Below are 25453 nucleotides of genomic sequence, written 5' to 3'. Positions count from 1 at the left end.
TGCCTGATGAACAATGTGTCAAACTTAATTTGCTTTCAAAAGAATGATCATTGTAGAGATGTTGTTTGAGGTTTCAGAAAACAAAATAGACAATACGTCAGCCCTCTTTGCATAATCCGCTCGTTATGATTCTGGAAAAAGCAGGGTGCATTTTCCACAGGGGGTAAAGCAATCTTAGGTCTTGCAGTTGTTTCACTTAATCCTCTCCTTTCTATTTATGGCATACAAACTGGCAAACAAGTCAAGGAAGAAAAATGCATAAACAATTCACTCAGATCCAGAAAAGGATCATAGGGAGATGTTGAACCATGAATTAATTAAACATTTAAGTAAATAAATACACTTGCCAATCTAAACCTTTTTTAATGCACTTTTCCCATGCCCATAGACATATAGTGCCTAATTACTTTTAACAATTATATTACCTTTCAAAATCACATATTTCCCCAAGAACACTGACATACAAGCAACTCTTCTCTAAACTGGGTTAAACCAACAATAACAACTCAAATAAACCTTTTCTATTATTGAAAAAAAAAAGCTCCCAAATGGTAAAGCAACATCAGAGAGACTTATTTTAATAATATGGCAAATAAACAGAGGTGCATTCATGTCGTCATCCACATAGGCACTGCAGTTTGTGTACATTACAGTACATAGAACTCAATCATAAAAGACAAGCCATACCAAAAATAAATGGATACCAAGAAGGCTAAAAGACCCGGGACTTAAAATGGTAGCCATTGATTGGGGTGTCACATTAGACTTTCTAGCAGGCCACGACCCTGTCCAGAGATCCTGAATTATGATCACTCCAGTCTGTGATGTTTTTACTCCGCTCTGCATATTTAAATGAATATAAAGACAAAAAGGTAAATGTATGTTTTCCGAGTAACAAGGACTTCAATCCACGTCGTGTCTAAAACAGTTGTATCCATCTTCTGTCAAACAGCTGAGAGATGAGTCTTTTTGGTCGGCCGAGGAGCGCCTATGTGTCTGCGTCAATCCTGTGAGCTGTACAGAGGAAGAAACAAAGATGTCAGACACAACGCTGATGGCGCGGAGGTGACAGGTAAGACAAATCAGCGGATCTCTCAGTTCAAATACAATACTTGAAATATGTTGCATGGCAAACATCTACAAAAGGGTAAATCCGTCTAACAGTAAGAATTGAAACAGTTGCCGGTTAGAGAGTTCAAGACTAGCTTCTTAATCTTTAAACCTTCACTGAAGAAGTTAAATATGACTTTGACTGGGGCAAACAACCGTGACATAATCCCCATTCTGGAGAGTCACTGTGCTGTAGAGTAAAGTCTGTCTTACATTGCTTTGGTATCCTGAGTGGTTCTGTGTCTCCTGACAGGACTTGATGCATGACTCCGCGGAACTGATACAGCACCTTCAGGCTCTTCTCCTCCCCCACACAGGGGTCGTAGAAACCAGGGAGTCCTGACTGCAAAGACACAATTAGGTCATGAATAGTCTGAATCATCTCGCTGGAAGGAATCTGTAGAGAAAATAGGTTTTGAATACATTCTTAAGAGTTTGTAAATCTTTACCTTTGTGGTTTCAGTGAGGATGAGTTTAGAGTCTTTCACCAGACACTGCAGTGGCACACTCACATCGATGACCTTTGCCCTCTCGTGTTTTCGGCTATTGTCCGTCACAAACTTGCCGTACCAGGCGTTGAGGATGATGAGACCTGATTTAATGAAGCAACAGCATCAAGGATAGTGTTGATTAAAGTCATTTTTTAGCGTGTTTTGGTAACATTTAAAGGGGAGCGTTATGCTAATTTGACAGCTGGCCTTTGTGACAGTTAACGTCAACAAGCGCTCCATTCCCAGCTGTGTGCATCACTTTTAGTCCCCTTTTTCTTGTGTTTTTAGCTTCTTGCAGCTTTTTCGTATTGGCAGCGTTTCGTTTATGCAGCACTGAGTAAACCCTGTGCGTGTTTCGTCAAGTTGGTAAAGAGGTTTTCCTTTTTTATTATTATTATTATTTTTTTAGGTTTTTCTTTTTTTTTTGCATGTGTTTTGGCACATTTCGATTTTTATATTTGCATAGTTATGAATGTGCGGTGCGTTTCTGCTAATGGAAGTGTTTTGGGCCGCTGTAGTGCGTTTGCACCTGTCGGCCACCTTCGTCTTTACCTGGTATCTGAACGCAGTTGGTTGAAAGCAGTTTCTTGATAAAGGCTTTTGGCATTTCTCTGAGTGTTTTGACATTTTCCTAATATTTACGCAGCACCTAAGCCTGCTTTTTAATCAAAAAAATACATATAAATCTCACTTTTCTCAATATGGGACCTTTTAAAGAGTGCATTTAAAAATATACAAGGATATACGATAAGGAAACATTAACAGCTTTTTGAATGCACTAAAAGTAAAAGTCCAACAAAAATCCCAACTTTCCCTATTGACTCATTTAAATATTGCATGCCAGCAATTTTAGCCACATATTTAAGAACAAAGCCAGTGTCATTTTTTTTTAGGCTTGTTTGTTACAATTATCTTTGAGTATACAACAAAAAAGACAGCACAATTAATTTTAATTGCGAGCTGCATAAAAAATACCCTAACCATTTCATAGAGTGTGGCCCAGTGAATATTAAAGAGGAGCTGTGTGTCAGTCATTACACAGCGACACACAGACACACACACCCTGCAATTAACTGTTACTTTACAAGGGCACAGTCTAGGGGGCCTCTGATGATACAAAAATTAAAGCAACCTCTACAGTGCCAGGTGTCATAAGACAATTATCACTTGCCAAACTCCCCAAGGTGAAAATTATACAAAAAAGAAGCAATTATCACTTGTCAAACAGAAACAGGAGGGTCTTTACAAAATCCACTAAAGTCTATTTCCTTTATTAACAATGTATAGCCTGTGTTGAAAGCTCTCCACAAAATAGATGAATTCAGTGTAAAATAAGTCATACTTCAATAGAACGGCCCACACACTTGTCTTGCCTTTGACAGGTCAACAGTCACTTTAGATTTCAGTGAACTGCTCAGGAAGACCAGTAAAAGCAATTATTCTACTTTAGTTTATAAGTTTTGCCGTGCGAACCATAGCGGGAAATAATACCAGCAGTGATGTTTATGCTAAAAGCAGACTAGGCTTGTTTATACGTTTATAAGTCAAATCTTAGGAGTTACACTTTAAATAAAGCAAATAAGAACCAGGAATCAACATTTTCAACTTATTAAAAACAGTTCACAATGTGAGAGGATCAAATCGTTTGACAACCTGCTTAAAAAACATTATTCACAGCTTATCCTTTAAATATTACTGATCTTACCCATTTTGGACTCCTCGGTTTCAATAATCCTGCGCACAGACTCCTGCATGAGCATGATCTGTACGGAGGAACAGACACAGAGAGGAAGGGAAGGAGACAAACAGTGAGATTCCCCCGTTAAATGGATTATACTAATGAATTTCACTAAGACTTTGAATTGTATCTAATCCCAACTCAGCCTCTTCATCTGACTGGTGTGGGACAGTCACCCACAATAACAGAATCTTATTAGTCATCTAATACTTTTAGAGCAACTTGCAGGTTAGAGACCCCAGTGAATAAATGTGTAAGAAAATGATGTATACACTAGATTTTCCCAAAAAAAATACAGAAATATACACGACAGAGACATCTGTACGTCGCTTTTGTAAGACATTTTTACTTCCCCATAAAAAAAGACCACCCGCGTTTGACGTCACAGGAGGGAGAGCGGCCGGTCTACCGTATGAATAAACATGGTTCACAATGCTAGTTTTGACACACAAGAGGTTGAACATGAATATTGGAATGCATATGACGGACCACAACCTTATAATGATGAGCCTGCTAGGCGTCCAAGAGACCAGGAGCAGCCAAGGATTAGAAGAAGTAACGGCCATCGGAGAGAAATGGAGCTGTGGTGTGAGGAGAACCAGTGGAGAACAGGGCAGCTATCTTGGTGAGTGACCGGCGTTAGATACAGAATGTTAGCTAACGTCACATCACAACATTGTGAAGTTAGCTATCATATATCGGGCTATAACTAAAGTAGCATTGATAATAGAGTAACGTTACTGGCAGGACTGTTGATACTGATCCATAACAGAAACTAACGCGCAAGTATCAGCCGTATCTCGCGTTACCTAATGCAACTCCACACTACAGTGCTGTGTACCGGAGGAGCGAAGGGGGGAGAGAGAGGAGCGAAGGGGGGAGAGAGAGGAGCGAAGGGGGGAGAGAGAGGAGCGAAGGGGGGGAGAGAGATGTAATACGGTTTCCTGATAAACGTTTTGTTTGATAGGTGCTTGTGTGGGAAATGCCAGCCTCAGCTGTGGAGAGTATGTGCTGCAGGGAGGTGGATGCACAACGCACCCAGGAACAAAAGCTAGCTCCGGTCCTTTTCCTGTTAGGGAAACTGTGGACTCGATTTCCTGACAGGCTGGAGTTTGTGCAACCTGCACAAACACAATAGCTCACCATGATTACAAATGGTGAAATGCAATGTAAAATTACCGAAAAACTACCAGCTCATTAAATCACAACCACTCAAACCAACTACCAACTACTACCGTGAATTGGGCAGAGAAGGAGTCCGAGAAAGTTGCTCCCCCATGTGACGTCGTAATATGACGCGTTTGACGTTACAAAAAAACCGTTTTTAATAGCAGAGCTCAAAACGGCTCCTTTCCCGTCTGAATTCCTGCCCTTGTGTCTCGTAAAACATATCAAATCCTGCATTCACTTTTTTAATGTAATTTTCAGGCAAGGTTAAGCATAAATGTAGTAAAAAAAATAAACGGCAAGTTGCTCTTTAACCACTATATAAGAATGTTGCTGTAGGCCTGTAAAATACTCACAGCAGACTCTGCCTCCTGTTTCTTCTTGGCTATATTAGAGGCCGAGCTCTCCTGCTTGATCTCCAAGTCTCTGGTGAGGGAAAGATAAATGGAGAAATGAAAAGAGCTCATCAAATTGGACTATATTAATACATGTGGTGCTATTTCCAATAATATTTCTAGCATGAAACGGCCAACGTAAAGAGAAAGGTCTCTTACTGTTCCTTCTGGGCCCGCACGTAGGGCCGAATAATGAGCTGCTGGATGGCGAGGTAGAAAACCAGTGGTCCAACTGTGGCGTAAAATACAGCACTTGGCAGGAGTTGGTCAGTCAGGTGGATAGGGAAGAGATACGTCTGGCTCGCTCTGTTTAGCCTGCGGATAAAGAGTTTGTTTCATTATTCAAATGAAGATGGCCTCTAACTGGCTGCTAAATTGGTCACTCCATGTGATATTTGTAGGAATCTCTATCAGAAAATAGCAGAACAAAAAGGTCACATTCAACGATATTGTCTCAGCTGCATGCATACAATATCCCGTTAATATGCAATCTTAAAAATCGTTATAATGCATAAAACATGCAAAAACTATTTCAACCAAAGATTGAACAGCAATCACATTGAACATGATTGCCTTTTCTCTGTCCTGTAAAATGGACCTGAACTTCAGATGATAATTATAGGTCCTTCAGCACATTTTCCCAAGAAGAAGGGGCAGTGTGTTAGGAGGATGTTATGCATACAAATGTCAGTGATAAAGGGAAATGATGTGCTTTACAATAGGTTAGATAGGACAGTGAGAATCGACTGCCAATTGTTCGTCAGATTTAAGATTATTGTCAAAAAGGAGACCTTAGTTAAAGGTGACCTATCATGCAAAATGCACTTTTGTACGTCTTGTATACGTGAATATGTGTCCCCGGTTTTCCAGGGGACTCACCAAGTGTCAGAAAACACAACCCTCTCTATTTTCCTCCATACACAAATCTCTTAAAAAGGGGCTGCAATGGATCTGATACAGACTGATCCAGATTTGAACACTTCTATGACGTCACAGAAGTGGCGCTACGGCTATTAGGCCAACTCCACCAATCAGGAGGAGACAGCCACGGACATTGCCGTTTGGAGGCGCTGTAGTACATATGCCAGGCCTGTAGATGGTGCTGTTCTCACAGAATCAGCCCATGCAAAGACAGTGTTAAATTGAGCGAAATGAGGAATGGCTAAAATGCATGATCTGTTTGGTATTTTGAAAAATAAAAAGTATAAATATGCCTCATATAGGTATGGTCCTACACTATATTATTCAAATATAGCATGATAGGTCCACTTTAAACTATGAAACTTCAATCCTAAGACCAAATAGCATTTATGTGGGTGCAATCCTATGTTGACATGCTTACATATGCACAGCTAGGGCAGTAACAATCTGTAGACAATGTATTGGACTGGCTTTCATGATGTCCTGCCTTCATGGGTGCCATGGAAACAGCAGTGTGAGGAAAACACTCAAACAGGAAACTGGAGCAGAAGTTTCACTTACTTGATCTTGAGGGAGACACCTTGGGGCACTCCCACGCTGATGGTGGCCCCGAGGACGCTGTGTCGACTGATCTTCCTCTCGGCACCGTACTCGATCACCGTCCCAAAGAAACCTGATCTGTGACACAAAGACAAATTCACTCTCTATAGCTCTGAACGCAGTCAAAATGTGAGCTGTCAGTTCTTGCACGTAAACTTCTAACTGCGTCTATTTGGGAAGTCATTCATTTGCTTTTCTCCACAAACAAATTGGACCCATAATAGGGGTTTTAAAGTGGCAATATACATGTTTTATGCTTTAATCACCTTAACATTAGGAAATAGTGTAATAGCTTTAGAATAATGACAATATCAGCGTTAGATGAGTTCCCTACAGGCCTTGCTTTCACTGTTCAATTCTGCCTGACAATGTGTATACAGGCTACAACGCTGTAAAAACCAAAATACACAGTTAGCACAGATTGGCCTTTACAGTTTGCCAAATGATTTCTTAATGAAAAACCTAGCACTCGATACAAAAGTAGTTAAAAAATGCCAGATGAAAGCATACTCTCACTCTGAGCCTTTGGGTTGTGTCGGTTGGAGTAAGGGATAGACAGTCTGCGCACAATGCAAGAGTCGTTGGGAATGAATTCAAATACAATTTCATTTATTTTCTTGCTTTTTCCCTTGTGGTGTAAATAGTTTGCGAAGTTGGTGTCAACAGTAAGCTGTGATCCTGTTGGCTTTTGCGGCAGTGGTGCCAACAATAATACCACTTGTAAACAAAGGGGGAAATGTTGTATATTGCCACGTTAATATGAACTCATACTGCTCTTTGATAACTTACTTTACTGAGCCCTTAATCTTTGTCTGGTCCTCATCCTGGAACTTGTACTGGTAGCTCATCATCATAAAAATGTGAGGAACGCCAAGCTGCAGAGAGAGGAAAAGCAAATGATAACTCTGATACAAGCAGCTGTTGATTGAATGGTGTCCTGGCTACAATAATAACTATTATTCCAGAAGGCTGCTTACCTGTATAGCGAAGGTGAAATGGCTGCTCTTGGTGTCCCTGACGATGCTGGTGTTCATAGAGGACTGCACGCCCCAGCGCCACTGCAGGTATCCCATAGTGTTCTTGTCCAGGTGACGCGCCAGCATCGTGGTAAACCCAGGACGCACGCCTCGGGAGGACAACTGGAGCCCACACTGACCGGTCACGAAGCTGAGGTAAAACAAAAAAGGTCACTGAAATGTTCATTTTCTTGTTACTAATACGTTCTTCTCATTTATTTACTCTTGCAGTTCAACACATACAATCGAGGCGTCAAGTTCCGGAAAATCTTCATCGCTAAAAGAGGTCCGTGGGTGTCTCCAGCACCAAGCTCGACCTGTGAACAGACACACAGCCGGTAAGGTTTCATCTTTTCCTTATCTTAAAATGTCACTGCATGTTGTACCACAAAGGCAGACAGGAGTGACAGGAAGAAAGGGTGCCATTTGAAGTCTATATAAAAAAGGTGTGTGTGGTTCCTTGAGAAAAATGCAGCATACCTCTCCCCATCCCTTGGTGGAGGTGACTCTTCTTAAGGCCAGGTTAATGGTGCCACCTCCGTTTCCATTGTGGGTTGACAAGGAGCCAGACAGAATAGCTGTGTCTTTTGTAGTGAGAGGAGCCTGCAGTGACAAAGAGACAGAAACAGGAAGTCTTATGGTAAATGTAATTGTGCTACAACTCTTTCATTCCAAAACAAATGCCACTTGAAAACCCACCTCTATAGATTGTGATATGTGCATCTTGTTGATTTCAATATGTGGGACTCCCCCTTTGCCCACATCCTCATAGTCTTCCTCATACTGGTCGAAGACGTCCGTGGCATCAATGCCGACACTAATCGTTCCCTGCAAATAACAGATTTTCAGGAGAAAAAAACGCTGCTTAAATGAATGATTTACATAAATATGCACCAGATGCCTAATGACTCTTTTCAATACAGTCAATTTGATGTGAGGTTTCCCTGTGAACATGCCTTTGGGTTGGTCCTTTGCTGAAGCCTCCTCTCCTCTCGCTCTTTCTGAAGACGCTCATACTCCTCTCGTATCTCTGCAGGGGTTCTTTTCCTTTCCACCACCTGGAGTAGGGAGATACGATTTCAAAACAAATGTCTGCCTCACATGGTGCGGATTAAGAATTACAGTAGGAGGAATTTCACCAGGACTACATACTCCCATATGTTCTGTGTGTCATGTTTTTTTACTATCAAGCATCTATAGTTAAAGTGAACACAGAAGAAGCAGAACAAGAACTAATTTAAGCAAGTTCAATAAGGGAATGTCATATTGGACAGAATGTTTTTGTGGCTAAAATACAGGCTTAACCAGTTAAGCCCCAAGACTCAGGCCTTTCAGGTCTCAGACTCGAAAATGACATTCCCAGAACAAATGACTATATCTTCACTTCTAAAAAGGGGGTACATTAATCATCTTTTTTCTCAAAGCAATGATTAAACTACGGAGCCCTGGACGGTTCATAGAGAGAAAAATAAATACAACGAGGCCACGCTTTATTAACTTGTGCGCACAAGATGTAATACGTGGCCTCAATTTAAATAAAACGAGATACTTTTTCGTTCGCACAAGATACTTTCTTATGGTAAAACACATCGAACTGCCCGAATATTACGCCATGTTATTAGTTTTATGAAGAATATGTGTGTGTGTGTGTGTGTGTGTGTGTGTGTGTGTGTGTGTGTGTGTGTGTGTGTGTGTGTGTGTGTGTGTGTGTGTGTGTGTGTGTGTGTGTGTGTGTGTGTGTGTGTGTGTGTGTGTGTGTGTGTGTGTGTGTGTGTGTGTGTGTGTGTGTGTGTGTGTGTGTGTGTGTGTGTGTGTGTGTGTGTGTGTGTGTGTGTGTGTGCGTGTGTGTGCGTGTGTGCGCATTTGTTTATGATAGTGTCGTTTGTTCCGGTGCACTCCGGCAGGACTATAGCACTACATCGAGATTAAACAAATGTCTTTCACTTGGGAATACACATAACTATGGAGAACCAGATTTGTGTAAATTACTGTTCGTGGTCATTTGAAAACAAATGCCGGTGGTGTCGGACAAACATACCGAACACGCACACACAGAGCGGAGCTGAGCACAAACACACACACACACATCATGCGCCCCGGTGACAGGACATCTCCTTCATAAAACGAGGGGGAATACTCCGGTAGTTCGATGTGTGTATAGGTGTGTGTGGTGAAACGTAGCAGCCTCGATCTCTATTCAGCTGTTCTAATGAAGGGAAACACAGTGAAGTAAACAGTAAAAGGCACAGCTCTTTGCAGCTGCTGCTGCTCTTCTCAGATTCTGCTGAGTTACACGTTACTGCCTCCAGTGCCCTGTACGACGAAGCCGGTTCAACAGACCCTGGATATGTTTGATTTACCCGGCTTAACTAACCCTAACAAACGCAATGTCGCTAAACGGTCCTATGAAGCTGGTTAGCAACATTTGACCAATCACGAACATGGAGACGCGTGCTGACAGCGCAGCGTCATACTTGATGAATGAATAGTATAAATAGCAAATACTGCTTCGTAGTACAGGCCACTGGTGCCGCAGAGATTTCATAAAGTGAAGGAGGTTTTCCTTCTTTAAAACAGCTTTGGGCAGCAGATACTGTGAGTCACGGACAGGAATTCATAGATCAAAGCAGACTGGTTTACAGACTCTTCTGTTTTGCGAATCCGGTGCTTAAACAAATAGCTCTAAAGCCCTGGCCAAAATGTCCCTAAATGAAGTCAGAGATTGAAATATATCTCAAATAATGTATGCACTGCCATTTCTCCACATAAACATAACAGTCTGCAATGAAACGGTTGTCTCCATTCTCGTGCACACAAAATAGTTTCACTTTCTTTTTCTCTCCATGAACCTTTAGGGGCTCCGTATAAACCTGTGAGTCGGATGTAGAAAAGTCAGAATCAACCTAGATGTTTTTATTTTAAAGTAAATTCAGATTGAACATAGATAGTTTCCGTCTAAAAATAAAACATTACCTATAGTGAAAACCACCCTTGAATGATGGGATAGTAGACTAAAAGCTTTAGGAATCCAAATTATAACAGTACAAGTACCCTGTATCAAGATTGATGCAAAACAAGTGACATTTGACCTTTTTAGAGAGGACTAGAAAAAAAAATTGGTCATTTGGGTGTATTTGCCATATCTCTGGAACCCATCGGTCGATTTTGGTGACTGACACCTGTTTTGAACCATGATGAGCAGCCATAATGCCCAAAACCGGAAGCTGGGTTGTAGCTCTCATACACTCTATATGAAAAGTCAGTTTTTGACATAAATGTGATGATGGATTATCAGTAGTGCTGTGTACCTGGACTCACATTCAGGTTCAGGTCCGGACTCAAGTCCAGAGGTTCAGGTTCAGGTCCGGACTTATAAGTCCGGACTTGTGTCAAGTTGTGTGAGTAACTAAAGTGAACTTATTTTTAGCTAATTATCAATTGAAAATAAACTCATAATCAACTCAAATTCAAACTCGTCAGGTTTATTGTGCCCCCTTCCAACTTGTGTCTACACCATGTCTTTTCTAGAACTCTACATGTGTTACTAACTACACAACACAACTACATACATAGTGATGTACATACAAGACTCAATATGCAAGAGTACAAGTCTATGTGTTCTTGTTCAAGAACAACAGCATATTGACATTGTCTGGGTGAAGTGTTGCTCTTTTAACCGGACTTGAACCGAAACTTTTTACAAGTCCAGTACCGGTTCGGTGTACCGGTACGCAGCACTAATTATCAGTAATCATTTCAAAGTGACACAGACACATTGGATTAACCTTCAGCAGCGTTTCTATGCGTTTTAATGCCATTGAACACAACTTTTGATCAGAAAACAGAAAAGGTAAGATGTATTTGCCATTTTGACCCCGTAAAGCTAAGTTGTGTGTTGTCTGGTTTCGCCTTCGCTGCCGCAAGTGTTGATTGTGGAGTGATGATACTTATACCATTGGAATCTGTGGAATCTAAGCTTTCATATGATATCTTGTTTGTGCAGATCCGATGAAGTATAACATACTTCTAACGTGAGTTATGTGCTAAGTGCGTTACTACTCTTTTGCTTAGTGCTAATTCAGACGCTCGGCGTTAGACTGTTTTGTTTCGGTAAAAATTGTCAATATCGTCAGTTAGTTGAGTTTCTTCCCGGTAAGTGGATATGACACATTAATAGGTTGTTAAATGTTAAGAAGCCCTCAGACACAGTTTCGTGAAAAAAAAAAAAAAAGGCTTAACAGGTTAATAACCATGCTTGTGAAATTCAGAACATCGTATGTTTTGAGCTCAATAAATAATGATGAGGGCTATTGTTTCTAACTGTATGTCATTATTTATGAATTACTGTCCACTACAGCCACTAAATGACTTACCTCCCATCCATCAACATCAAGTCCTCTCTTGCCATAGATATCATAGATGGCTCGTGCCTGTGGTTCACGAAGCACTGAAAAGACATGGATAACCACCAATGTTATTAACCCTCAGAATAGTACCATAACATAATGAACGTCATTTGCTTTATCTGAAAAGCTGTTCTTACCTTCATAAGCTTCATGTACGAGGTTAAAAAGTTGTTCTGCCTGACGCTTTAGTTCAGGGTCCCTGTGTTTGTCTGGGTGATACAGCATGCATAATCGCCTGTATGCCGCCTTCAGCTCGTCCTGTGTCGCCTGAGGCACAAGATTACAACGCATAAATGTGAAAGAGAAACTTGTTGGTAAACTCGAGCAACAACATACAAAACACACAGCAGGATGTTGCTACAGCTTAACTCCACTACTTTCACTTTTACTTACAAATCATCCAAGACTTATATGAAATGAAAATGAACTGTTGTACTATGCAGGGTTTAGGTAACTGAAAAACAGAAAACAGCTGTTTAAATTCTGGTTTTATTAATATTGTTGTTGGATACACTATAGTAGAACAGGTATAGCCCCAATAGTCATCAAATTCACTTGTTATGTAATGTTCTGTATTATTATGTGTTATCTTCTTAAACACTGACATGGAGATTATACACTTTTATTAAGATGTGTTGAGAAAATGTCTCGTTTATTTTGCAAACTTTTGTTGTATATTTTAGTTATTCATGCTTATCATCTTAACAAGGACATATACGAGTTATCTTTTAACATAGTCAATCTGGAACAGCATGTTTTTGTGCCAAAATATATTGTGTGTTGAAATTGTCCACTTGCATAAAGTTGTGGACGAATTATTCAGTTTGTTCACTTAGGTGAATCTATTAATACCACAGTTTAAAAAGACTGTTACAAGTAAACATTACTTAACTTTAAAGTAAAAATAGGTATCTAGTAGCATAAAATGGAGACACTGAAGTACAAATATCTCAAAACTGGACTTTGTGAGTTACAGTAACATAACTCGAGTAAATGTACTTAGTTACATTCCACCACTGCTTACATTTGAACATAATGTTCTCTTCTTTACTAATACAGGTTGACAGACAGAAAGCATTTGATTCCCAGACAGATATTTCCATTGCAATTTGATCAGCTGTAAATAATTCATGCTGAAACCCTGAAGTTGTAGCATTAGCTAACTTTAGTTAGCACTGTCCATGAGATAATTATGAAACTGAAAATAACTGTCAATGTATTATCTTTAGCTTCCAGATCCCCGCAGTAACGCGCGGTCCTCTGCCTAACTTTATCAACACACAGCCCCTGCTGGAAAAGTCTTAACCTCACAACCTGTTGGGTGTCTTGCAAACAAAGTGTCCAGCCGAGGAGTCACAGCATAGAAATCAATGTCGAGGGTCACAAGCTAGCCACCTAGCTAACGATACATGTGATTGTACACGAAACTGCTCAATATCAGCCGGATAAAGTTTATAGAATTGCTGCGAAATGCCCCTGCACACACATCAAACCAGATCACTGCTGCATATCTTACCTCTCTCCTGACATTTAGCAGGGAATAGTAATCATCGTTGAGGATCTCATCATCGTCCAAGGAAGACGCCATGTTTACACCCGGTCATCTCTTCTTCGTGGCATTCAGGTCGGTTAAAGCCTTCTGTGCGCACTCTATCGCCCCCTTGTGTTGCGGATGAATAACAACACAGCAGCTTTGTTTACATGCTTGTTCATGATTTGTTCAACTTGTGCTTTACACTTTAAAGTTTAAAATGATCTTTTATTCACCGTTACTGAAGATTTTATAAGGAATTGTGGCGACATACACATAAGATTGGTTGCAAAGTAAAAAGGTAGGGTTGGTTTTCCCTCACAACCCCCAAAGAGTGTATAATAAATTCCCCATAAAGTGTAATATATTATTTTTTTACTCTGCAACTGGCAATGTAACAATGTCATGCAATTTTGTATTAAGAAAAACCCTAATTTGAATACAGTCATACATATTTAATGCAATACAATTAATATTGAATATAGTTACTATAGGCTACATATGACGTTATATCTAACTTTAAAACAATGTTATCTGCATTCTATCCACATAGGAACAATTTAGGCCAGGGGTGATTAAACTGCATTAGTCTTTCATTAGTTCATTATTACTTTCTGTGCAACAACAACAAAGCCATTGAATGTATACAAAGGGGCACGAGCAGCAGGCAGCAGAGGAGCTGTCCTTTCAGCACTACCAGCTCAAAGTAAACACTGCGTTTCAGCACTGACGGCCACCAGCCTGTTAATGCAGGGTGAAGGCTGTCCTTAAGTGCTGTAGTTGACGCGAGTGCCAACAGCACAGCCTATTAAGCACAATAATGTGTAATTAGATTGCCTGTGGTCATTTAACGTAGCCATACTATTGTCAAGCATATATGCTACTGCGCCATACTGATGGAAGTTAGAAACCTTAATGGCATAGTGAGCAGAATTAAAGTAAATGTAAGCAGTTGTTCTTCACATCTGTGCATCACATCGACCCCCCAGTACCTAAAGTATTTATGTGATATTGTTTTCTTATGGTCGGATCCACATCTTCTAGTATGGCCTGCAGCATTCAGCATCATTGTATCATCATTGTACGGCAGTATGAAATCAGTTTGACATGGATAATAGGGAACACACTCGTCCCCAGGCTTTCAAATGTAGACTGACATCTGGACACTTGATTGATAGACAGTGCAGACAATCAGTACTGTTTGATAAGTTTGCAGTGTTGTTTTGGTAGTTTGTATTATGCTATGTTCCCAAGACTAGCCAATAATCACATGTCATAGGCTACTGATTTGATTCAATGTACCACAATTAACATTAAATTAAAAAACAAGACAAACTTAAAACGTATTTGCTGTTATGGATGATTAACAGGATAAAATATGCAAATGTTGTATCCGCAGAGAGTTTTCTTGTTATCAGTGGTATGAAGACCTCAATTATCAGTTTAGATCAGCAGCTCTGAGGAAAGCTTACATTAAAAACAAACTTAATGAAGGCCATTAAACAGTTAGTCGTCTAATTAGCCTAATATCAACAGACTAATCTAAACGTTTTCTGTCACTCAGGAGTAAAATTGTTTATTCAGTGTAAAACAACTTTAGTGGGACGGCTCAAAGACAAACATTTTGTATTTACAGTCTAATTAGTTTAAATTAAAATATGCAGCGTCACCTACTGAGCCTTAATTCTTTTATTTTTAATATAATAACACGTCCCCTTAGAGGTGGGAGAAGTACAAGTAGAGTGTAGGGATACTCTGTTACAAGTAAAAGTCTTGCAATCAAATGTTACTCAAATTAAAGTAGAAAAGTATTAATCAAAATATAGTTAAATTATCAAAAGTAAAAGTACTCATTATGCAGACTGGCCCATTTCAGTATCACATATATCATATGTTTTGACTACTAGCTCCAGGTGTAACATATTGCATATTTAAGGGTTGATTATATTTCACATAATTAATCAAAATCTTCAAAGTAACTAAATGTATACAAAAGTATGTAAGTACAATATTTACTTCTCAATTTAAGTAGAGTACAAGAACAAAGAAGCAAACAATTGAAATACTCAAGTAAAGTACAAGCCCCTCAAAATTGTACTTAAGTACTTGAGTAAATGTAGCCTACTTAGTTACTTTACACCACTGCGTCCCCTTCTTTTAAGAGGAGCGTCATGCAGCGCCTCTGAGCTGTTTTAAATTCCCTGTAAAAAAACAGAAGCAGGCTGGTGGTGTGTGAAGGTGAGGGGAGCTGTGTATCCTCTCTGTCAGTCTCCTCTCGCAGCCAATAGTAAGTTCTGCTCGGACGGACCGACTCGCCGCTGCTGCTCCGGTCCCTCCTCGTGCTGTCCTCGCCGTGCACGCGCGTGGTACCCACGGTCGTGAGGAGGAGGAGGATGTTGCGCGTGAAGGGGAAATGGCTGCCGAAAACAAGCCGGAAGGTAAGAGAAATATAATGGGATTAATTTACTAGTATGACCGCTGTGTGATTTTAGAACAGTTGCAACTCTGTGCGGAAGATGTCACAGACGCGAGGACAAGTGGAGAATTTTTGTGTAGAAAACGTCTCCGCTGTTTTCCTCCGAAAAGGCAGCTAAAACGTGGAGACATCACCTAGCCAGCTAATATTAGCTTGCATTCTAGCCAGCTACTATTCCAATCGTAGCCCACATTTAAAGCCCGCCACGGGGACAAACAGTCCGCGTGGTAAAAGTAAAGCGTTTATTTTGCTCGCAATTCTTGTCTAAAGGCGAGCAAATTCAAGTTGTTAACAACAATGCTAAGTTAATGACAACATGTCATTGGCATCGACTAACTTCTTCCCTTATTACCCAGCTTTAAAAAAGCGGCTTGCTTCTGTCAGTTTATCTGTCAACACGGCTCTTTTCTTCAATCGTTATGTGCAGGGTGTTTTGAATGCATTGTAAAGATCATTTGAACATCTCTTTTATAATGTTTTTGTGTTTTATATTCCTCCGTCTTAGAGAGGCTCGTTCAGTTCTTCCTTGAAGCGCTGGCATTCAGCGAATAGTGTTTGCGAGTCAGAAGTGATGTATCTTTTTTGTTTTTTACATAAGCGGATATATTTATTTTTGTCCAAATGCCAATTATAGACTACTACTTGGCCTATATTTGGTTCGAGACACGGGCTTCACAACGTTGTAATGCCCGCTCCGCTCGCAATGCCCTATCGCACTTGAAATGAAATGCCATCACACAGAGGAAGCAGGAGGATGGAGAGTGTAGGGTTTCCAGCAGCTGCTCATAACACTACTTTACACATAGGGACAAAATGATGACTTTCTCCCTCAGCCTGTTTCATACGGCTCACTGACTTAACATTAAATTCACTCGACTTAATTATTTCCTCTTTATGGGATATTTTATAGCAAAACATATGCATAAGCGATCTGTTCTCATTCAGAGAGGCCAATGGAATTTTTTGGTGAGTAATTAAGCTTATATGAAAATATAAAAGATGTATTGCATCAATGCTAAAGGGAGTAGTTTTCAGCTTGTTACTGCTTAGTATTCAAACTAGAAAGAGTTAAGGGCTGACATTCTTAGATGATAAAAAAAGCATAAATCAACCTTAAAATGCATTTGCCAGATTTGTATTGAATGACTAAAGACTGTCCAGATTTTGTGCATGTTTAATTCAAATGTCCTGTTCATGTTTATGTTCTTTTTTTGTTATGGTCATCATACTTTGAAATGTTTAACTTTAGTTTTTTGATTGACAGAATTGAGTATAATGATATGTCATTAAAACAGTATGTCCTAAACTTGGGGTATTTATATACATATTTTTGAATTAACTTGAAGTGGAGCGAAAGACTCATCCTGCACTTGAAAAGTGTTTGCATAATTTGAGTGCGAGAAAAAAAAGACTCCTTATAGGTGCAGCTGTTTCTGAGCTGTTCATAAGTAGTGTTGCAGGCTTCAAAAGTAAATAGACCTCCTTCAGAGATTGGTGTCAATAACCTTAAAAGTGAAGTCTTTTTGAAGTAGAACCACTTTTATGTTTAAAATAGGAGTAAACAAATTGCCTCTGTCTATATAAGGGTAAACGATAAAAGGCTGAACTCAGTTGTTTGGATGTCAGTGTGCCAACCACCAAACAGAGTCCCACCAGGGGGTGCTATTGAGCTACAAAAACACACCTAACTATATGAGAAATCTGTCTGTGGCTATGACAAAACATAAAGACATCTGCTTTATGATAGTAATGTCTTCATTGTGGCGTATAGTCCTAACGTATTCATCTACTGAGCTGAACTTAACAAATAGGCTCCAGTTGTTAATCTCGACGGCTCTCCAACACAGCGAGCTCTCACTGAAAAACCCTGGCTTCAAAGTCCCATTGCTGAGCAGGTGAAGTTATTTTCAGTGTTCCTGTGAGGCCGGTCAGTGGGAAAAGGAGGAGGAGCAGCATAGAAACAGAGAGTGCTTCGTACCTTGACATAAATGTGATGTTGCCTCATTCAAACGTGGCCGTTAAAGCTTTTACACACAGCTGTCATGCTGGGTCTTTACTCATGCATCCCGTTTTCTTAATTCATGAATGTAGAGCATGCTGTTTAAAAATACATCACTATGACAGTTTTAACATGACATGTCCCTGGATGTCGGGTAGCCGTGTAGAGAGATAAACGGTGTTTCCGTAACCTTTTGTCCTTGTGGTATGCAGGCAGATCTGAACTCTCTCAGACGTTTGGCAGGTCCTCTGACGGCCCATAACAACTGAGGGTTACATCTTGTGTTAAACCCAAGGGCCACGGCCCACTCTCACTCACTAATGTAATGTTTACATCCTGGGGTATTCCTCTCCAGCCTAAATGATTGTCAGGACCCTTGAGGGTGTTTTTTTTGCTCTTCACACTCATGAAAAACACTGTGGGTCCGTTACTTTAAGTACAAGGCCTGGAGGGCACTGAAAAGACACATTTGATATCTCACACTCAGACTGCTCTGGAGGAAAGTACAGCCAATGGTTTTATGAATCTACTAGAGTGTAGTCATAAAAATATTGCTGTTTAAAGGCCAATTTTGTAGAAACAGAACAAGCACTTTAGTAAACACAAGCTCCACTGCTAACACTTGTGTGGTGTTGGGATTCATCATAAAAAGTAAACACTGTGCTAACGTTAAATATTGATGCTTTTAACCTCTGAAGTTGAATCTTGATACGGACAGTTTTGGTCTGTAAAACATTACATAACATTATTTTAAAATCACATAAATGCAAGACCAATGATGGAATAGTTTATTGACACGTAAAACTTGCTTTTGTGAATCCAAGGGAAATTAACTTTTAGGACAACTGAAACACTCTGAAAACTTTTCTTTTAAGAAGAAAAGGAAGAGGATTAGGCCTGTTGCCTCAGCAAAGCTGGAAGTAATATTTCACTTTGATTTCCGAGCGGGTGCAGTTAAAAAAAGTTTCATGATGTTATCTTTTCACTCAAAGTTCAGGGGGAAGCAGCAGCAAAACATCAAGTAAGCACGCAGTCAGCCATTAAGTTACAAAAGTGCCTGTGCAGCAATGGTATAAATATTTCGGCGCTGTTTTCTAAAGAAGGATGAATTTAACCTCATCGTGATGTCGGACGACTCGCTCTCCCACTGTGTGTTGAATCAGGCGCTACATTATGTTCCTCCAGACGTTGAATTGAATCAGTGAGGTGAGGATGGATGGCACGCAGGTCCGGTCTGTGGTTTCTGAGACGGATCACTTGTCATGCTGCCTGTAATAGACTTTTACTGACGGCTGTGCACGGCATCCACTGATTGATTGTATTGATTCCTCAAGTTTAGCACTGATACAATAAGGAGCGTTAGTGACCCGTATCAAAGCAGGTCAGCGTAGCACTTCTAGAAACGGTACAAAAAATGTTCATTCAATGGATTATCTCTCTGTTTTAAATGACAACAGACACATTCACTGTGATTTACAATCTATATTATTACCAGAACGACTAACCCAACAGCTCTTGTGTGTTTTAAATGTATTTCAATATACTGTGTGTCTGTTGATAATGTTTGCATGGGGAGTTTGCTCAGTTACCAAAGGCTGGGAGAATGCTTCTTTTCCTCGATTTTCCTCTACTTTTCTCTTTGCCTCCTGAAGGACTGAAGAAAGTTCGTAATCCGGATCGAATGTACAGATCAGCAGTGTGTTATGCTGGCCATGGTCCACCTAAGAGTATCAGTGATGACACAGAGACGAACAGTAAGAGTCAGTTATTAATACTGCATTGCTGCTCCAGAGAGCCACTAGCTGGCCAATCTATTATTCATTCATTGATTCATTTATTTACTTCTTGATTTCATCCGTCCCCATGACACCCCCCCCCCCCCCCCCTCCTCCCCCCCCCCCTTCCCCCTCCAACACAACACCTCCTCCGGCTGCTCTGTTGATTGAAGTGTCTGCTTTACGGGATCACGCTGTCAATAGCTGAAGTGTTGTCGTTAACTAAGAGTGATTGTTTCAGGTTGAGGCCAGGGGATCAGGACCTGAGCAGACCCTCCGAGAGAAAGCTTACACTTTGAGCCATCAATTATGGCCGTGTACTTGCCTTTTTTTTTCTGCTTCTCTTAAACCTGCACTTGATAGAGGAAAAAAAAAAATACCCGACCGAGGAGTATGACTTAAATAAATCTTGCTAGATCAAATAGTGCCTGACAAAAATATTGATTTATTGCTGTATCGTTTAATTGTTTGCTTGGATTAGTGTTTGGTCTGCCTCTCATTACATGTGATCTATGAGAACTGTAGACTAGGGGCACGGAACAAAGACAACACAACATCACAGCTGAGGTTTTTACGACTTATAAAAACCAGCTTCTGTGGGAATTGCTTCAGAGCACTTACAAGTCTGTGTACAAGTGATATTTTCTGCCACAACACAAATAAATCAGTCAGGAATATAGGCCAAAGTCTTGATTTTATTTGAGCGGGATTTCCATTCATTCCTCTTTAGAAATGTGTCTAGAACTTAGCCTTTTGTCTTTACACATTGGAAAACTGTCTTCTCTAAAGCAGATTGCCTCTCAGCATAAAAGGAGCCCCATCATTGTTAATAAATACACCAGTCTCCACGCTGCTGGAAGACTAAATCGAGACTAGAGAGGGGTAATTAAGTGTGCTCATGTATTGTCATTTCTAAATAGAGTCTGAAATCCGCCACAACCCCTTGTTAGACTCCACATGTGTTGCAGGAAGAGCTCTTTTGCACCAACTGCTTTTTAAAAGACAGGTTTTTCTGCCAGGTGCAGATCTATGACGCAGGGATGCAGACTGTAACAGGAACATAGTTGATAGACTTTTGCGTTACCCCCTCAAGTGTGACAGCTGTGACTGACAACACGTTTTGCCGGTCTTGCTCTTCCCCCCCATGTTATTGCGTGGTATTACGCTACCCGCTCTTCTTTTCCCCTGCCTCACCAGGACACTCTGTAGCAGCATACAGCAGCTCAAGCAGGCAGGTAAACCATTGATCTGAGTAATCGTCTGAGTAATTGTGGGAGTTGTTATGATACAGAAAGAAGAGCTTTTTTTGTGTGCATGTGTAAGCAAGAGGGAGAAAGTGGAAGAGAACAAGAGCAGCAGAGAGGGGGAGTGAGCGAGAGAAAGAGAGAGACCTCACCTCTGCTCTCCTTGAGATGGGATTTTTATGGATGGGTGGGCTTGGAGAGGGCTGAAAACACATAAAGAGTCATTTTCAGTTTGTTGCAGGCAGTTAACCGTGTGTGCATGTTTGTTGAACTTCCAGTAATAGGCCGACGCTTTTTTAGCTGTTTGACTTTTTGACAGTCTTCCCTTATTTTGCTATAATAAACTGGACTATTATAACCAAATTGAGCCGCAGTGCACGCAGGATTGAGGGAACGTTAACAATGTGATTGTAAATTATGAAGCATATTGTGCACAAATGCACAAGAAATGGTGTCAAAATCTCTCCTATTTCACTGGGAGGGGAAAAAACACATTTGTTTTCTTTTACAAACAGCTGTTGTGTGTGTTGCAGGTCAATCCCACATACTATAGCTAGAAGCCATGTAATACTCTATTTGTTGTAGTAGTATTAGTTGTATCATAGCAACACAAGTTCAGTTTTATTTGCTTGTGGGCGATTTGTAAATTCACTGTCTGTACTGTAAGAGTGTTATCGAACAGACCATAGGGCAAATGATGAAGATAATTGGTTTCCAGTCCCACACGACCACATGACTATTTTTAAGTCTACATACTTCGCTCTCAATCAGGAGCCATCAGGCGGGGGTGGGGAGCTCGGCCCCTGTACTGTGGGCCAATCATTTGATTACTGCCAGGGAAATCTGACACTGCCTAAATGGTCCTGTGTTGTAGTAAAGCCTGGCTCAGAATCTCCCACAAGTAGTTCCGTAAAGACTTCGGTCTAATCAAGTGCTCTCTTCACTAGTGGCCCCAGTCTCACTCGTAGATACATTATCAAATAAATGGTGTAGAAATTCAAGGTCGATGCAAGTTATTACAGTTCTGCAACTTTTTTAAGCCTCTTGAAATTAGGGCTATTTTATATGTTGTCAAATCGAATATAATTCACAGTAACAAAGAGGAACGTTATGTTTTCCATATGTTCAAAACTCAATGAAGTTAATTCGATTTTTTTTTTATGATGAACCTTGCCTTTTTTTAAATGAGCCTGGAAGTCATGGCTGCAAATGATAAATCACACATTTTAGGGCTGAGCTGAATCACAGGAAAGTGTCCTGATCTGAAGTCTGCGGGGAGAATAATCCATTACTGTAAATGCCATGGCAATAGTCTCCTGCAGGTTAAACCCCCCTTTTACCTTTCCTTCTTCTTCTTCTTCTTTCACACCTCACAACCTGATTGATCGCTTTTAATTGACAGCATGTCATCAGTTGACCACTGCACCTTGTCTGCCTGACTTCATCTCCGCTTCACGTCTGACCACATCCTTCCTTTCTTGTCTAGATTTTTTTTTCATTCATCTGCCATCACCTTGTAACTGCTTTCACCATGTTAACCTGTCACTGCCCCTCTGGTATAAGCTTTAAATCACTCATGTCATGAACTGGTCTGACATCTCGCCTCTCATAGATCTGGTTATTATACTAAGTGCATGTCACAACCCACACACCACATGTGGACTGTTTGAATGTAGATATTTTTCATATTTCTCACCATATCCACACATTTCACAGACTGTAGAAACGGTTTCTTTCAAATCCCCTGCTGGCGATGTATAATGATTTAAAGTGATGTTTGACTGTGTCTGTCTTTCACTGTGACTGCATGACTTGTCAATATGATACAGGGATTATATCATCAACATATCTGCTGCTTCTTAGCTTACAAGGGTGCCTCACCAGGTGAAACAAGACTTATTTTATCCTTAAAATGATTCAATGTTGAAAAATAAACCTTATTTTAGCTCAAATATAATCACCCAAAATACTTCATGATGTTAAAGTGATGGGTCAGATTTGGTATGATTTCAATGCATGTTAAAAAGTACACTAATTTACTCATCATTACACACAGTATCATTCACAGTTATAATGTATTGCTTGGCTACAGTGTATGTGCCGCAGATTAGGGATATGTTTTTATTATGGTATCTTAAAATGTCTCTCCCCAGTTGATGAATTATGTCTGAGCTAAGCTTATTTAGCTGACTGGGCTAATTTTAGAGCTAAACTCTAAGGGGCCTTTTTCGGTCCAGCCCAGTGGATGGCTGTCATCCAACCTAATGATAAGAGACATTGCCATAGGGCCTAATTCAGTTTCACAGCCCTTCTTCTTGCTGGACGGAGATGAGAGCCAAATGTTTATCCACAGAACTGCTTGTTCTTCTGTGATCCACCGCCCTCGTGTTTCAGGTATAGCTACTAGAGAGCAGATACTGTTTCACTGCTCCTCACATCCTTAAGCCATATTAGCCACTGAGCTGTTGTGGAAAATGTTTGCATTCAAACGGTTACTTTGGATATGCACCGCCAGCAGCGATTTGTTGAATGATCTATAGCCAAAACATTAGCTTGCAATTTCTCCACAATGTGGGCACAGATTAAAAAGAAAAACTGTCACTCCCAGAGCGCTGTGAGACAGAGACGGAAGAGAGAGGGTTTTGCGTTCAGGGCTCGGATATTGATTAAAGATTTGTTTTTGTCAGCCTTTCCAGTCTCATGACCCTCGCGCTCGTCTCTAGGGTGGGGCAGAAGCAAGCTAGCATGACAGATACCCTTACATTTGGCCAAAGTGTTTGCTTAGCAGCCAGGATCAGTGATAATCCAAACATCAGCAGACATAAATATGTATTTTTATACGCATTTGACGGAGGGGGATGTGAATTATGAAGGGGCACAGGCTGCACAGGAATGTACAGTAAAGGCAACATGAAAGCTGCAGAACTATAGCCTGGGTTTGAACAGAAATCTTCGCCCAGTTTATCCTTTTGTATGTGAGCTCATCAACATGTAGAATGTAATTGGCTCCAGTGTGCCAGCCCAGCTCAGCACATCCTCTCTATAACAAGCCCTGGTATCAGCCTGTGTTGCACTTTAGAGTTTTTACAACCAAATAGTTTTCTTGGCTAATGTACAAGCAGTCATTAAGCTTGCTCTTTCTACTCCAAAATAAATATGAAACCTAACAGGGGGAGTCCAGAAAATGCAAAGAAGTGGAGTTCATTTCAGGGTTTGATCAGCTCCCGGTAAACACAAGGATGCATTTACATTTTCAAAGCCAGATTTCAGTAGGTAATTTGTTGTTTAATCACCGATAAAATCAGGCAATTTGATTAGTAAGAGCTCGTCTATATTCTGTAAAGCTATTCCAAATCTGGCATCCAAGCTTTTCCACCCTAGGGATGTTTTCCTCAGCTATAGCAAAGTCCACAGTATATGTGGATTTTCATGCCACAGTGGACATATCTTTAATTAGTAAGCAATACTTTGTTGGAAGACTCACAGTTCCTGCTTCAAATCTGTGGAAATGCCCGGTGGAGGGAACAGTAGACATGCAGTAGCTGAAATACTATTAGTGTAGATAAATAGCAGCTGAAAGAACAAAAGCGTTTCGAGTTATGAGAGCGTGATGCTGTGGAAAAAAGAAACCTCAGCACTCAACAAAGAGTTGAGATGTTGAGTTCACCTTTTGTGTGCTTTGAGAGCCTCGCAAGGAAGGTTCTCGTGTACAAACATGCCCCTCTTAAGTTAGATAAGGACTCCCAGATTAGAGAAGGCCAACTCTGAACATCTAAAAAAAACAAGTGCCACATCTAAAACACATGGTTTATTTAACAGCACTGTGCACTGCTTGAAACATGACAGTAGTTTGCCCGTTCTTCAAGGAAATACACGCATCCATGTCTGAGATAGATAAAAGTGTAAATGCAGCACTACAAACTAATGTGTATAATCTAATTTTAATGTACTATAGGTTGTTAAAACGCCTCCACTGTATATGGACCATGTGTTGGCGATATGAGTCAACAGGCTGGACAGTTTCCTGGCTTGCCATCTTTGCTTTTTTCCTCTGCATAGTTAAGTGTTAATTTAGCAGCAAAATTAACATCCACACCAGCCTGTCTTGAATAAATAATGAATATGTCACGGCAAAATTAAACCTCAAATAAATGCTACACTAAGTGCTTTGTCCATTTAACTGGTGATGCTACAAACACCAGGAAAGCATCTCAGAAGAGAAAAGTTGCTTTAATTTGGATATTATAAAAATACATAGGCTTCAATATAAAAATGCAGATTAGCCAATCTTAATATTTATCTTGCAGCGAAGATCACTAAAATAGCCTGTCATTATAATAAATACTCGGCTGTGAATCAGTTGAATCAGTGCCTGCGACTAAATCATTGCAATTCATTGCATTATCCCAATAATCATCAGATATAAAACATTATCAAAACATTTAGTTAAGAAATACTTACATCTGCATTACAGATACAACAAATCACTTCTAGAGGAAAGCAACACACCTTAAATTAGGTAATCATAAATCATAAAGTCTGCCTGCATAAATTAAGGACAAATACATAAAACTAGAACATCTG

The 25453-nt window shown here is 40.2% G+C and overlaps 2 protein-coding genes across 7 annotated transcripts in view; one reads left to right on the top strand and one right to left on the bottom strand.

Moving 5' to 3' along the window:
* Positions 1–562: 562 nt before the first annotated feature.
* Positions 563–13504, bottom strand: dnajc11a (DnaJ (Hsp40) homolog, subfamily C, member 11a). Its single transcript, XM_079679027.1, has 16 exons — positions 13361–13504; positions 11982–12111; positions 11812–11885; positions 8395–8496; positions 8138–8266; positions 7919–8041; positions 7682–7755; positions 7400–7589; positions 7212–7297; positions 6384–6500; positions 5061–5216; positions 4863–4932; positions 3307–3364; positions 1560–1702; positions 1324–1453; positions 563–1014 (listed from the first exon to the last, which is right to left on the bottom strand). The coding sequence occupies exons 1-16, from the start codon at positions 13430–13432 to the stop codon at positions 989–991; spliced, it is 1680 nt and encodes a 559-aa protein (XP_079535153.1). The 5' UTR covers positions 13433–13504; the 3' UTR covers positions 563–988.
* Positions 13505–15614: 2110 nt separating this feature from the next.
* Positions 15615–25453, top strand: part of camta1a (calmodulin binding transcription activator 1a) — a gene marked incomplete at its 3' end in the record, with an annotated part of 284358 nt that continues 274519 nt past the window's right edge. For 3 of the 6 annotated variants that reach the window (XM_079679024.1, XM_079679023.1, XM_079679018.1), the window contains exons 1-2: positions 15616–15813; positions 19503–19604. In XM_079679024.1, the coding sequence (XP_079535150.1) occupies positions 15789–15813; positions 19503–19604 (127 nt within the window). In that variant the 5' untranslated portion in view covers positions 15616–15788. Of the gene's footprint in view, positions 15814–19502; positions 19605–25453 lie in introns of all 6 variants that reach the window. The other 3 variants (XM_079679025.1, XM_079679020.1, XM_079679019.1) reach the window with 3 other exon arrangements.

The sequence above is a fragment of the Notothenia rossii genome, assembly GCF_949606895.1.
Source record: "Notothenia rossii genome assembly, chromosome: 4".
Lineage (NCBI taxonomy): Eukaryota > Metazoa > Chordata > Actinopteri > Perciformes > Nototheniidae > Notothenia > Notothenia rossii.
This window is presented reverse-complemented; position numbering and strand designations above follow the sequence as displayed.

Excerpts from the sequence above, each read along its gene's own strand:
- dnajc11a (XM_079679027.1), bottom strand. The coding sequence starts at position 13,432 with ATGGCGTCTTCCTTGGACGATGATGAGATCCTCAACGATGATTACTAT. Across the intron at positions 7,756-7,918 it reads CCACCAAGGGATGGGGAGAG|GTCGAGCTTGGTGCTGGAGA; the intron begins GTATGCTGCATT and ends GTCTGTTCACAG. Across the intron at positions 3,365-4,862 it reads AACAGGAGGCAGAGTCTGCT|ATCATGCTCATGCAGGAGTC; the intron begins GTGAGTATTTTA and ends TCCTCCGTACAG.